Here is a 13,505-nt window from a genome sequence, read left to right on the forward strand (position 1 = left end):
TTCAACATCTTGGAGAAAATCAATTGTGTTAGACTTAAGTGTTGTTTCTGTCTATCAAGGACAACTTGAATTCATTTATCAATTATTTTACGTAATAAATTATAGGATCAAGGCATAAATTATAGCTTCAAGTTTTTTTTAGTGATTATCTTCATTATTATTTTTAATATAAATTTGTGTTTTTTGTTTGTTGTCGTTATAAGTATAAGTTACCTTCCTATTGTCTACTCAAATTAAATCGAACAAAAATATTGTATATAAATTAAAATTTTGTTAAAAGTAAATAGAAATACAGTGATATCACACTTAACCGAATAATTTTGTATTAAAGTGGATTTTTTACTGGTATATATAAATAAATAAAATATTTGAGCTGTCACGGATGGGACACTTGTAAAATGAATGTATTTTGTCTTCTACAAATTCTACTCATAAGCCATAGCTATACAAAACTTAGGGTAGAGTTGCCTAATTCCGGCCCTCTCCAGTAGCCGGCCACCTTTCAGAAAAATATTTATAACTAGTGATTTCGTAGGATTTATTCCAAATTTTTGCTCTTATTCTGTTCTTTCAAATGTCTCTCCTAAAATTACAATATTCTTATTATTCTTGCTATTCAGTTTTCTTAGAAAAAAATAAGTTTTTGTGAAGTGATCCAATCGGGTATGGTTTTTTTTAAATTTTACTGCCGAAACCTACTATCGTAATTAGTGTTTTGTGGAAACAATTTCGGAGCTAATGCTTTGAAATGTTGTTTTTCTTATTAAATATATATTATTCTTCAAATAAAATAGGTTTTAAATAGGGAAAAGATGTGAATTTTTGTAATTTTAAGGGGGGCCGGAGATAGAACACAAAAAAAAAGCTTTGAAATTCAAGAGTTTCCTGTATTCGGCCCCCTTTTATTGATAAAAGTTTAAAAAATGGGGAAAATTAAATACATTTTTAAATCATTTGATGTTATAACTTATTAACAATCAAAATTGTTTCTAAATTCTTAAAACACAAAAATTTAAATAAAAAACATTCAATTTATTTAAGCTTGACCTTAAAAAGTCAGTGGCCGGAAATGGGACACTAGATGGCCGAAAATAGGAAACAAAGGCCGGATTTAGGAGAATCGGACTTTTTTATGCAAAAACTTAAATAAAATATTTTTGGGAACTATTAATAACTATTTTTTTAACCATACCAAAAATTTATTAAATAAAGTACATTTTATTTCAAGAATCATTCGAAAATGTTAATATTTGACGTTTCTGTGCTTTATTTTATGAGACAGAATCCTTAAGGGGCCGGCTACTAGCAACTCTACCCTATATAGACTTTCAAAATAAAATTTGTTAATTAATTGACAAAAAAAAAAAAACAATCTCATGGAATCTTCCAAATATAACATGAACTATCTAGCTATTTCGAATTCAATGAAAAGCATAACATAACTTTTTAATCTTTGTTTTTATCTTTAATTTGTCAAAGTTTTTTTTTTGAATCAATTATTCCAGATAAGCGGAACACTACTGTGGTTCACTTTAAATCTCTTAAAAAAAAAAGAACTATATTGTCATTAAAGAAGTAGTTGTTAACTCAATTTCATAGGAATTAAAATATAAGAAACTTAGAACTAATTGCGCAATTTGCTTACCCGTGCCACCCGAGGTTAATGCCATTGGCCTGGTGTAAAAGTCAAGTTCAATGTTTAATGGGAAAGAAAACAAAACAAAATATATTATTTATTCATTATGGAGACTTAGAGAGATCAGATTAACAAATTATTTATTGATATGGAGAATCAGCTTAACAATGAAAACTATACGGACAAAATAATAAATTATAAATCGATTGAGAAACAAAAAGCTATATTCGTTCTGAATTTTGAACCTCAGATTTTTATTTCTCATATATACCTATGTATGTATAAAATATCTACTACTAATGCAATATTATGAATAGTTGAAACAATGTTCTGGTGTAGTTTTTCAAGTATTTTCCTTTTATCAATTTTAATGATTTATTGTATTTTACATTGACAGCTCAATAATACATAAATAATATATTTTTAATATTTATGTTGGCAATTGTATTTATTGATGGCTTAGTTAGATACAAAAAATTGTGTTTTGGAAAAATCAGTGTAACTTTTTTTTAGAAAACTTCCAAACCTTCTTCAGTGTCGTCAATTTGAAGTATACATTATATTTTTCAACGAATAAGTCATTGATATGAAATACCTATTCATAAAACATTATATACTTTATCCCGAACAAAATTTGTAAGAATTGCTTATTCAATCAATGAATAATGATATCTTCCGATTTCTAAGGCAAAATCATCTCACACTCCTTATTTCTAAGAAAATATACATACATACATCAATGATTACTCGAAGAAGTAAAATAACAAACACCACCTGAATCTAGAACAAGCACAAATCAGCGCAAAAAAATATTTCATTGATCTTTTCTTTTCGCCAGAATTGTTTGGTTTTTATATCTTCGTGTAGAATGAAAACGAAAATTTTGTTGTGTTAGAAGTTTTATTAATGAGGCTATACAAAAAGATTAAATTAAAAGGTATGAAGTAAAAATATCAATGAAACAGGGTGATCCAAATTAAACAAAGATCTAATAACACTAGTCGGCAAGGAAAATAGAGCTTGAAACCCTACTTTTCTAAAGAATTTTTGTGTGTTGAGCCCGAAATCCGAAATCAAAATTTCACTGGCACGTCATGTTTTTGAAATACTTGAATATTAACAGGTCAAAAACTCGTTTTTTTTTGGGTACATTTGACGTCTAATTACATCACCGTTAAGTTATTTTTTGCAAAACTGCTTATGCAATCTCAAAACGCCATATTAAAACGTCCTTAAGGTATTTATTTTTTTCAAAATTATTTTTTTTTTCTCAAAGATATTGAAAAAGAAATTTATGATAAATATCTCAAAATCCTGCTTCTTTTTCTTTTTCAATGATTTGGTTTATTTTTTGAACCAATTTCCAGTTTGCGTCTTCTGATTTGGATTTAAAAAAGCAATATAATACGGAAAAATATACATATATTATATACAGGGTGTCCCAAAAGTAATGGATCAAACGAAATATGCTGATAGGCCAACTTTAGGGCTCTCAGAATTTGGTAACTTGTTCATCCCAAATCCTTACGATTTACGATTTAGTGCAGTTTTTGTGAAATTTCGAAAAATCCCGACTTTGCAACAGTATTTTGCTTCCTCCGCTCATAATTGATTTTTGTTTTTTACAATTCTTTCACTAAAACATTGCCTAATAATAAGAAATAATTAATTAATCAAAATATTTTTCATTTCATACGCCATTTTGCAGCAAATTAATTAACAGTCCCATGTTTTAAAGAAACTCAATTTCCTTCTTTTATTTCAGAGCAACACCCTGAAAAAAATTTGTATGGTGTGGAACTGGTTTATTATTTTGAAAACTTGCCGTGTTATTGCAGTTTTCAAAAATGTATAAAAGTTTCCAAAGTTGAAGTTAGAACTGAAGATATTACAATTTAAAAGCAACAAAACAGGGCTTTTCAGAGAAAAATAACAAAGAAAAATAAACACATTTTCTCGACTGTTGTTTGTTTATTTCTTTTTGAACAAAAGCCTCGATTTTTGTTTGATATTTTGCTCTGAAAACGTCTGTTTTTTTGCATTCAAATTGTAATATCTTTCGTTATAATTTCAATTTTGGAAATTTTTATACATTTTTGAAAACTGCAATAACACGGCAAGTTTTCAAAATAATAAACCAGTTCCACACCATACAAATTTTTTTCAGGGTGTTGCTCTGAAATAAAAGAAGGAAATTGAGTTTCTTTAAAACATGGGACTGTTAATTAATTTGCTGCAAAATGGCGTATGAAATGAAAAATATTTTGATTAATTAATTATTTCTTATTATTAGGCAATGTTTTAGTGAAAGAATTGTAAAAAACAAAAATCAATTATGAGCGGAGGAAGCAAAATACTGTTGCAAAGTCGGGATTTTTCGAAATTTCACAAAAACTGCACTAAATCGTAAATCGTAAGGATTTGGGATGAACAAGTTACCAAATTCTGAGAGCCCTAAAGTTGGCCTATCAGCATATTTCGTTTGATCCATTACTTTTGGGACACCCTGTATACTAAACATCAAAAAGAACTTAATTGAAAATTAGTTTTTGGGAGTTTAAAACGAAAATAGCGATGGTGCAGCTCAAAAACTAGACGCGATAGAAAAAATCTGTAAATAGTAGCACACTAAATTCAACTAAAATCACCCAACAAAGTTCTTGCTCCCGACTTTTTTTTGCTTTTTGCCGACCAATTATATGGTTTGAGATAAAAAAAAATAATAAGTAAACATGATTGACTAAGGTCCAATTTATTCACACTCTATTAAATTTAAAATCGATTCTAACCCCTTTTGATTAAAAGGTACTAACACTTAATTTTCTTTATATTCCAGGGCATCACACAAAAGTCTTATTCAGTGAGGCCATCAATAAAATTATACAAGGACCTTAGCCTATTGTCATCAGAAGAGGCCTTTCGAAACGCCTCTGTAATATATCCTATAACAAGTGCAGATGATTTTTATCGACTTCATGCCTATTTCTCAAAAGTGAGTAACTTCTTTTATATTTTTCAAATTTTTGTATCTAATTAATATTTATTTTTTCTTTCAAGTACCATTTAGAAAACCTTCAACACCGCAGCTTTGATCTTGAACATAAAGCCTATCACATAGCGAATGGAACAATATCGAATAATATTTTAGAAATCCGTTGGCCATTAGGAGTGCCAACTAGCAGCTCGCCAGAAACTCGCCATGACATTCTTGTGTGGCACTTTATCAATAGTACTCACATTTTTCTGCCAAATTCAGAGAATGTCGTAGAACCATTGAGTCGCATCGACTCGTTAGACTTTCAAACAGTCTTAGATATAAGTGTGCAATATGCACGTCACAAGTATCCAGGATTAGCTTACTCGAGTATACACACGGTTTACCGGAGATTCGATCCAACCAGAGGCATGGACTATCATATGCATTTGAATTTTTTAGATGCAAAGCGATATGAACCAAGATTGGTCACGAAGAGGTAGTTAATTAAAATAACTTTCAATTTTTAAGTTGGCTTTAACTCATCTTTTTGTCAGCTTTCAGGTAGTTAAGCCTTTGGGTCGGGTAGAAGTTGTACCCTCGCCATATGTAACTGAAAGTACAAGAATAGCCATAATAGTGCCAGCATTTGAACATCTAGCCAACGATGGTGTAGAGTTTGTTCGCCAATATGAAAAAATCTGCATGAAGAATCAAGACAATACCTTCCTTCTTATGGTAAGCAACAAACAACATTTATCAATTATTAATTTTTTAACGCATTTTATTTCTTACAGATTTTTCTTTACAGATATGATTCGCCTAGCAAAGGCGACAATGATCCATTCCGAAATATTAAAAATCTTGCCTTAAATTTATCCACCAAATATAAAACCGATGGTTCTCGGATAGCGTGGCTTTCAATTCGATTGCCAGCGATATTAAGTGATGTCATTATGCCTGAGGATATTATGCTCAATTCAATTTATGCCCGAAATGAAATACTCAGTTTAGCTGTGGCTGACTTGGCCTTGCCAAAAATTGGTCTTGAAAGCTTAATTCTTATGGGCTCAACATCAAGTGTATTTAAAGCGGATTTTCTCAATCGGGTAAAATTCAAATTTTAATTGATTATTTAGAATTTGATGTTAATGAATGTATTCTTTTTGCAGGTTCGCATGAATACGATACAAGGATTCCAAGTGTATTCACCAATTGGATTCATGATGTATCCATGTAAGTTTGCACATTTTTGCAAAGAATGTGAAACTTGTGATGTTAGTCAGAGTGCTGGTTACTTTGACAGGTGGAATTATGATGTGATTGCTTTCTATAGTCGCGACTATGTGCAAGGTAAGTTAGTAAGGATACACTTTATTTCATAAATTATATTTGATTATTTAAAAAAAAGTGAAGTACATATTTATTACTAGCCTCATGCTTTACTTCCATAGATGAAATGAATTTTGAGCTTGAAAAAAAAACAACTTTGTTTCCATATTTTGTATCTTTAGTACTTTAGTCCAAAATCGCTTCTGAATTTTCTTTCAAAAATATAAGAGGAAATATGTTTTCCAACCTCCTAGTCTCCAACTTCAAAACCTCTGAAAACACGTTCCCATCCGAACTCAAACAAAAATCAATCTTAGATCCAGTCACCTAAAACAAAAAAATAGGCTTAGATTGCACCGAACTGATTTCATGGTACGTTGCTTAGATTGAATGATAGTATTTAACCAAGTGGAGCTTCGAAAAACTTCTTCTAACTGCTTAACTTTTTCTTAGCTTTTAGCATATATAGATTCTAAAAGCTGCATTTTATAAAAAAAAATCACCTGGAACCAGTTAAGAAATTCTATATTTGCTACAATTTCAGAAAAATCGCAACTTTGTGTGTCCAAAACTTCAAGTATAAGTCCTTCCCAAATTACCAATTATTTTAGCTATGAGTCACAAAAATTTGTCGCGGACTTCATTTTCTTAAATAATATCTGTGAATAAGTCATGACTAGTACCAACGGAATCAACCATTCCATTAGAAATTAATATTTTCTAGATACACTAACGATTTTGATTTCAATTTTCATAAGTTCCTGTTGTAAATTACACAGGTCGACAAAAATAAAAATATTTTTTGTGCTTGGGTTTAATTTGCCCTTTTTGGGTTCATGGTAAACCAAAACAATAGATAAATCCCCTTTCCCCTTCTAAGATTTCCTTTTGTAGGGTTGGGAGCAAAAATACAATTTTCATACCCTGTGAGCCAACCTCGAGTTTTATGAGCTATAGTGCAAGAACCGTGCATTGTACAAGAAAACCGTAAAGGTATAAAATGTAGATAATTTAAAGTTCTAAAGCATTTTATTTGACTTAAACTATAAGAAAAAAGTTATGATGAATACAAGGGTTTTTTAGCTCTGAAAAATCCTATTTTGTTCAATTCAAACTATAATATTTTTGATCTAACTTCAACTTGTGAAACTTTTATACTTTTTTGAAAACTACAATACCGGGACAAGTTTTAAAAATAATAAAATAGAGTCACACCATACAAATTTTTTTCGTCTTGTTGGAACTGTTAATTATTTTGCAGAAAAATTGGCGTATGAAATAAAAAATATTTTTATTAATTAATTGTTTTTTATTGTTAGGCAATGTTTTAGTGAAAGAATTGTAAAAAACAAAAATCAATTATGGGCAAATTACTGTTGCAAAGTAGGAATTTTTCGAAATTTCACAAGAACTGCATTTAATCGAAAACCGTAAGGATTTGGAACAAGTTACCAAATTCTGAGAAATCTTAAGTTAGCCTATCAGCATTTTTCGTTTGAAACATTACTTTGGGACATGTATATGTAACAAAATAATAAAAATACTATTTAAACAAATTAATTTCATTTTTCAATAAATAAAGAATTTCAATATCAAATAGTTTGGATACAGTTATTTGTGTCAGCAGTTATTTTTGTATAATAAAAATACCATCAGAGTGAATTACTTTTACCATAAATATCGAAAACAGAAAGAATCAAATAATGTCTCAAGTTTCCTTTGACAAAAATTCAAACAAAACGAAAATTTCGATTTAATTTTTCTTTTTTCTTCATTTGGTTTTTTTCTGAATATGTTTTTAAATGAAAACAAAATTTAAAATAAAGAAAAAACAAAAATCAGCCAAAGACGTTCTCGAGTTTTTGCCAAAATTACACGTCACTTAATTTTTAGTCAACATTTGTTTTTACAAAAACACTTAATTTTGAGGGATATTTTTCTTGGATAACATTATAGTCAACTTTCCACCTAAGCTAAAAAGACTTTTTTGACAGCTGATCTGTTTTAACAAAGACCCGAAACCTTATTATTTCCTGAACTATTTTATACTTTTCAAAGGATTTGTGAACTCATATCTGTAAACCAAAACTTGTTTCGAGACCTTGATCCGAAAATATCTGCTTTCGAATTTAAGAAAAAAAAAGAAGAACATATTTCGTTTGGAAATAATTCAGCGACCAGACCTGCAAAAAACTTTTTTAGTTATGAAGAAAGCTTAAAAAGGCCTTTCTTTTGATGTATTACTCGATGGATTTCGATAACTTTTTTGAATTTTTGAAAATGAATTATTTTTGGACAAGGGGTTAACCTTGATTTTTTCTCGAAATTCTTATTAAAATAGATTTGTAATTTTCTTACATAAATGGATAGGCCTGTTCATTGTGAACTCATATCTATAAACCAAAACTTGAAATTAAGAAAAGAATGCATATTTTGGATCAGCAACCAGTTATGAATAGATCTTAAAGAGGCTTTTCTTTTTATGTACATATGTGTTACTAATTTTTCGTTTTCAAAATTATTTGTGGAAACAAGAAACAATTAAATTGTAGTAAATTGCCCTTGTGTTGGGCGGGATTACTTCGCTTTGGAACATATAAACGATGCACAGAGAAATGTTTTGAATATTTTTCTACATTTTTATTGATATGTATTAGATATTATGTAAAATACTTCTTTGGGACCTAAATGAGGGTTAGCTTCCATAAAAATGGAAATAAATAATTAAAGTACGTTATGCCTAAGAAAAAACACTAATCACTTTTCTATTTCAGCTCGCAAAAAACTCGAAGATACTGTACCGATAGTCCACAATGACAACGACATTGAGTTACTTCTCAATCGTGCCGATAAAACAATTAACACAATTTTAGATATATTTGTTGGTGCTCAATTACCAATACACATATTGCGTGGTGTTGAACCAAATTTACGATATGGCACTGCCATTAAAAATTTCCTCGAAACTACAAGTGATATACCCAAGTGCCCAGCTTATAGCAGCTTAGACAATAATAATAATAATAAAAGTAATACAAATCAAAATAATAATGTAAATAATTATTCCAATGAAATACCTTTAAGATCTGACAATCTTAGCAGTAGTAATAGTTTAAGTAGCAAGAAATGTATACACTTAGCGTCTAGAAAACAAATTGGCGATTCGATAATACGCTTTGAGGATAAAAGTATTAACAATAATCCAAGAAGGCATTAAAAAACAAATGAAAACAAAATTGAAATATTTTATAACTTTAGTCGAACAAAAAAATGCTCAAAATTACTGTCCTACTAATTTTATTACAGATATTTTTTCTATTTCATTTAAGTTTGAGTTGATTTTTGAACTTTTAAAAATAGTAAATAATATGTTATTTAAACTTTTTCTTTTAAACTAATTTTAAGAATATTTATTATGTTCCCATATTAATTTTCGGTTGTTGCTTTTCTTGCTTTTTTTTATTTATTCATTATTTAACATTATAGCATCCACTTGCCAACTCTACATTACGGTAACGTTACAGAAAAGTTTAAAGAGTAATGAGAATATATTTTAAGGTATATTTTCAATTCGGATCTACAGACTGAAACTTTGAAAAATTTTCTTTTTGTTTTTATTATTTTTGAATCTCAAATTTCTTTTCCTTATTAAATTGCGAGGGTGAGAGTGAATACTTGGTTGCTTTTTGCTTACTCCAAAATACAATTATTGCAAAATATTTTTAATTATCTTAAATTGAAAATAGCTTCCAATATTGTTGATGTACACGAAATAAATCTGAAATTAGTCACAAAATTTTTCAAATTAATTTAAAAAATAAATAAAACGTCATCTAGCGAAAACAAAATGTCAAGTTAATTGATATGTGAGTTATAATTACGAACACAAAGGTCCGATCAAAGACTAAAATTGTTTATCATTAATTTAATTTTTTTTTAATTCTTTACTATTTTATCTTCTTGGGCAACTATTTTTTATTAAAATTAAATATTGTTTAAATTTTTATTATACATAATTTATTGTAAGACAAAGTGCCAAAGGTTTGAAACTTCTATAATTTAGTTAAAAAACAAAATTGTTACTCAACAATTAGTATCTATGTATTTATGTAAAAAAAATTATATATTAGTAGTTTTATTATATCATAGTATTATAATTGAAATTAAAGTTTCTATTAAATTGTAAGACTTTATTTTCGTTTTTATTTTTTCCAGTCTTAGGAAATAGTCTATTTAAATTATATTTTGTAAAAATAAAAAACAAAAGTTTAAATAAATAGAAATAAGTAGGTAGTTTTTAAAACTGAAATATTTTTAGATAACTTTAAAGAGAGAGAAATATTTTAAGATTGTATGTTTTATATTAAAAAAAAAGTAAAAATATATTTACTACATGTACATATTTTTAGTAAGAAAATGTTTAATTTTTGCATTTGATTTTTAAATAGACTATATAAAATGGTAAGTATGTGTTTTTCGTGACATTGACAAATGTTTTTGAAAAGCAAACGATTATTTCAGAAGAAATGAGCACTTAGTATATGATAACTACACACATTTGGATCGAATCAATTGCCAACAAATGGTAGGTAGATGAACTCATTTTATTAATATAGGAATCCAGAAATAAGTTCGCAATAAAATTCTGCTCTGAGCCGTTCCGGAGAGGACATATCGACGCTTGTTTCCAGTATATCTCGTTAAAGAAGCAGTCTTTTTTCATGAAACTTGGTGGGTCTCAAGGGCTCATGAAAAAGTTGATGTTCTTGAAGTTTCATGAAAAACTAATAAAACGTAGTCAAATTATTCCCAGATAAGGACGGCAACGGAGAGGACGCATACTCGTCTTCTCCGTTACCGAATATCTCGAAATTTGATTAAAAATTAGGTACTCAGCAGCCCAGAAGAAGAAACTTTCGAGTATCAATTAAGAATAGTACTAACAGACAACTTTCTTTTGATGTCTCACTCGATGGATTTGGAGGAAATTTTTTAAAATGCTTTTTTTTTTTGCAAGGGGATTCTTGGATTCTTGTCAAAAATCCAATAAAAATTCAATTTGAATTATTGTACCTAAATGCATAGGTCTATTCAATATGAACTCATAGACTCATTTTCAAAACATCCAATAGTAAGAAAAAACAAACAAAGGAAAAAAATAATTAATACAGTAAAATAAGGAGAAAAAAGGGGTAAATCTCGGAATGAATGTTAGTAGAAATTTTTTTTGCTCAATATCTTCCTTTTACCATTCTATAACATATCTCAAAAGTCTAGAAAAATCTCATGTCCGCTTGTCGCGATTTCAAGGTCAAATCGCGAAATGGAGATTTTCAAAATTAGCAAAAATAGGCTATGGTATTATATACACATATGATACATGATTTCAAGGTATTTTTTAATGCTGATTCCAAAAAATCTAAAATCAAGACAATCTGACGTCTCTGGAAAAAGTTATACCTGTTTTTCATCTGTCAACTCATATTATTATAACAGTTGCAAACTTACTGCCGAAAAAACCTTAAAAGTTATGGTAGATGAACCAAATTTTGCATGAAGATTTTAGAATCCATCATTATTAAAAATCAAAACAATCCATTACAAAAAATATATATACCTACGAAATAATGGTATTTTTTAATGGAGGGGCAAATATTAGGATATGCACTAAAGAAGATTCTTGTTCATCTTAGGAATAAGTGCTAATAGGCTAATTTTTTTCATTTTAATCTTTGTTTGGATATTCTTTAACTACCCTCAAAAATCTAAAAAAATCTCATGTCCGCAAGTCCTAATTTTCTTGGTTTGAAGATAAGGTGCAGATTTGAAAAAATTGAAAAACTACTCTTCAGATATTTGTGTCAGATCAACATGAATAAGGTACATTACTTATCAGGGATGGTCATATTGATTTGTTTGTGGGTTTTGTTGGAATCAGCGTTAAAAAATACCTTAAAATGATATGGATTATGTTGGTATACATATAAGAATCTAAAATTTTCTTATTATTTTTTTTAAATCTGCACCTAACTTAGTTTAACCTGGAAAATAAGAACTTGCGGTCATGAGATTTTTTTTAGATTTTTGACATAAGTTATAGAATATCCAAACAAAGATAGAAACAAAAAAATTAGCCTATTAGCACTAATTCCAAGATTGTACCAGGATGTTTTTTAGTGCACATCCCAAAATTTCCCCTTTTCTCAAAAAATACAATTTTGTCATAGATATAAATGTTTTTTTGCATTGCATTGTTTTGATTCTTAATGATAATGGATATGAAAAGCCTCATGCAAAATATGATTCCGCTACAATTACTTTTAAGGGTTTTTCGGTAGTAAGTTAGCAACTATTATAATAATATGGGTTGAAAGATGAAAAAAAGGTATAACTTTTTCCAGAGACGTCAGATTGCCTTGATTTTAGATTTTTTGGAATCAGCATTAAAAAATACCTTGAAATCATGTATCATATGTGTATATAATACCATAGCCTATTTTTGCTAATTTTGAAAATCTCCATTTCTCGATTTGACCTTGAAATCGCGACAAGCGAACATGAGATTTTTCTAGACTTTTGAGTTATGTTATAGAATGGCAAAAGGAATATATTGAGCAAAAAAAATTTCTACTAACATTCATTCCGAGGTTAAATCCTTATTTGACTGGATTAAATGAAAATTATTTTTATTTTTAAAACGGAGTGATTGAATTTAATTAAATTAAAAAGTTCAAATGACCTCAACTCTATATGCGTCTTAGTAAGGGTATGGCAGCATCTAACTGATGGTAAGAAAAAAAATTTCGTTTGAAAAATAACACATTTTCTTTGAATTTATTTTTAAAACGAGTCAATGACATTGCCGTTAGTAACGGTGTTAAAAATATATTTTGTTTATTTCATGAACGTTTTTCGTTTGACAATCAAACAAAAGTGGTACAAAAACAAATAATTAAAAGAAATTGATTAGTATATATGAAACATTTTTATGTTTGTATTTTGGGATTGTTATTTTACTCTGTATTCGTATTTGAACACAATTTGATGTGGTTAGAGTAGCACATAACCGCGAATTTATCATAGGCGCCATAAAAAAAGAGTAAAAATAGTTATTTTCCAATATTGAGAACTATCAACTATTATGAATACATCCACAATAAGTTCGGCTACAATAGGGCTAAAATCAAAATGTAAAGAGATTTTTCTGTTAAATAAAGTACGTAGCGGTATTGTCGCTTACGGGCTTAAGGGCTCAATATGTTCTAAATACAGTATTTGCAAAGATGTTAATTCAAATTGGATTCAAGAATCGAACCGAGTATCCGACTAGTTCAAAATCGGATAAAAACTTCTACGAACCGATACCTCGATAGTGTTTTACCTATATATCTTGATGTCTTTTGATAGTATTTTCAAGATTGAGTTCCTCTTCGGGATAAGTGAAAGTAACAACGATAATTTATTTTTAGAAAAGAACTGTGATCCGAAACCAATCAAATATTTAAGACCAAGCCCATTCGCGATTAGATGAAATTGAATTTTTAAGTAAATGAATACAATACA

General features: G+C 28.7%; 1 protein-coding gene across 1 annotated transcript in view; it reads left to right on the top strand.

The window, feature by feature from the left end:
• Window positions 1-10,088, top strand: part of LOC129909292 (chondroitin sulfate glucuronyltransferase) — a 56,750-nt gene extending 46,662 nt beyond the window's left edge. Inside the window, exons 3-8 of the mRNA XM_055986368.1 lie at window positions 4,473-4,628; window positions 4,694-5,109; window positions 5,168-5,348; window positions 5,408-5,719; window positions 5,783-5,963; window positions 8,717-10,088. Of these exons, the coding sequence (XP_055842343.1) occupies window positions 4,473-4,628; window positions 4,694-5,109; window positions 5,168-5,348; window positions 5,408-5,719; window positions 5,783-5,963; window positions 8,717-9,159 (1,689 nt within the window). The 3' untranslated portion in view covers window positions 9,160-10,088. The remainder of the gene's footprint in view (window positions 1-4,472; window positions 4,629-4,693; window positions 5,110-5,167; window positions 5,349-5,407; window positions 5,720-5,782; window positions 5,964-8,716) is intronic.
• The last annotated feature ends 3,417 nt before the right edge of the window (window positions 10,089-13,505 follow it).

The sequence above is a fragment of the Episyrphus balteatus genome, chromosome 2 (assembly GCF_945859705.1).
Source record: "Episyrphus balteatus chromosome 2, idEpiBalt1.1, whole genome shotgun sequence".
Classification (NCBI taxonomy): Eukaryota; Metazoa; Arthropoda; class Insecta; order Diptera; family Syrphidae; genus Episyrphus; species Episyrphus balteatus.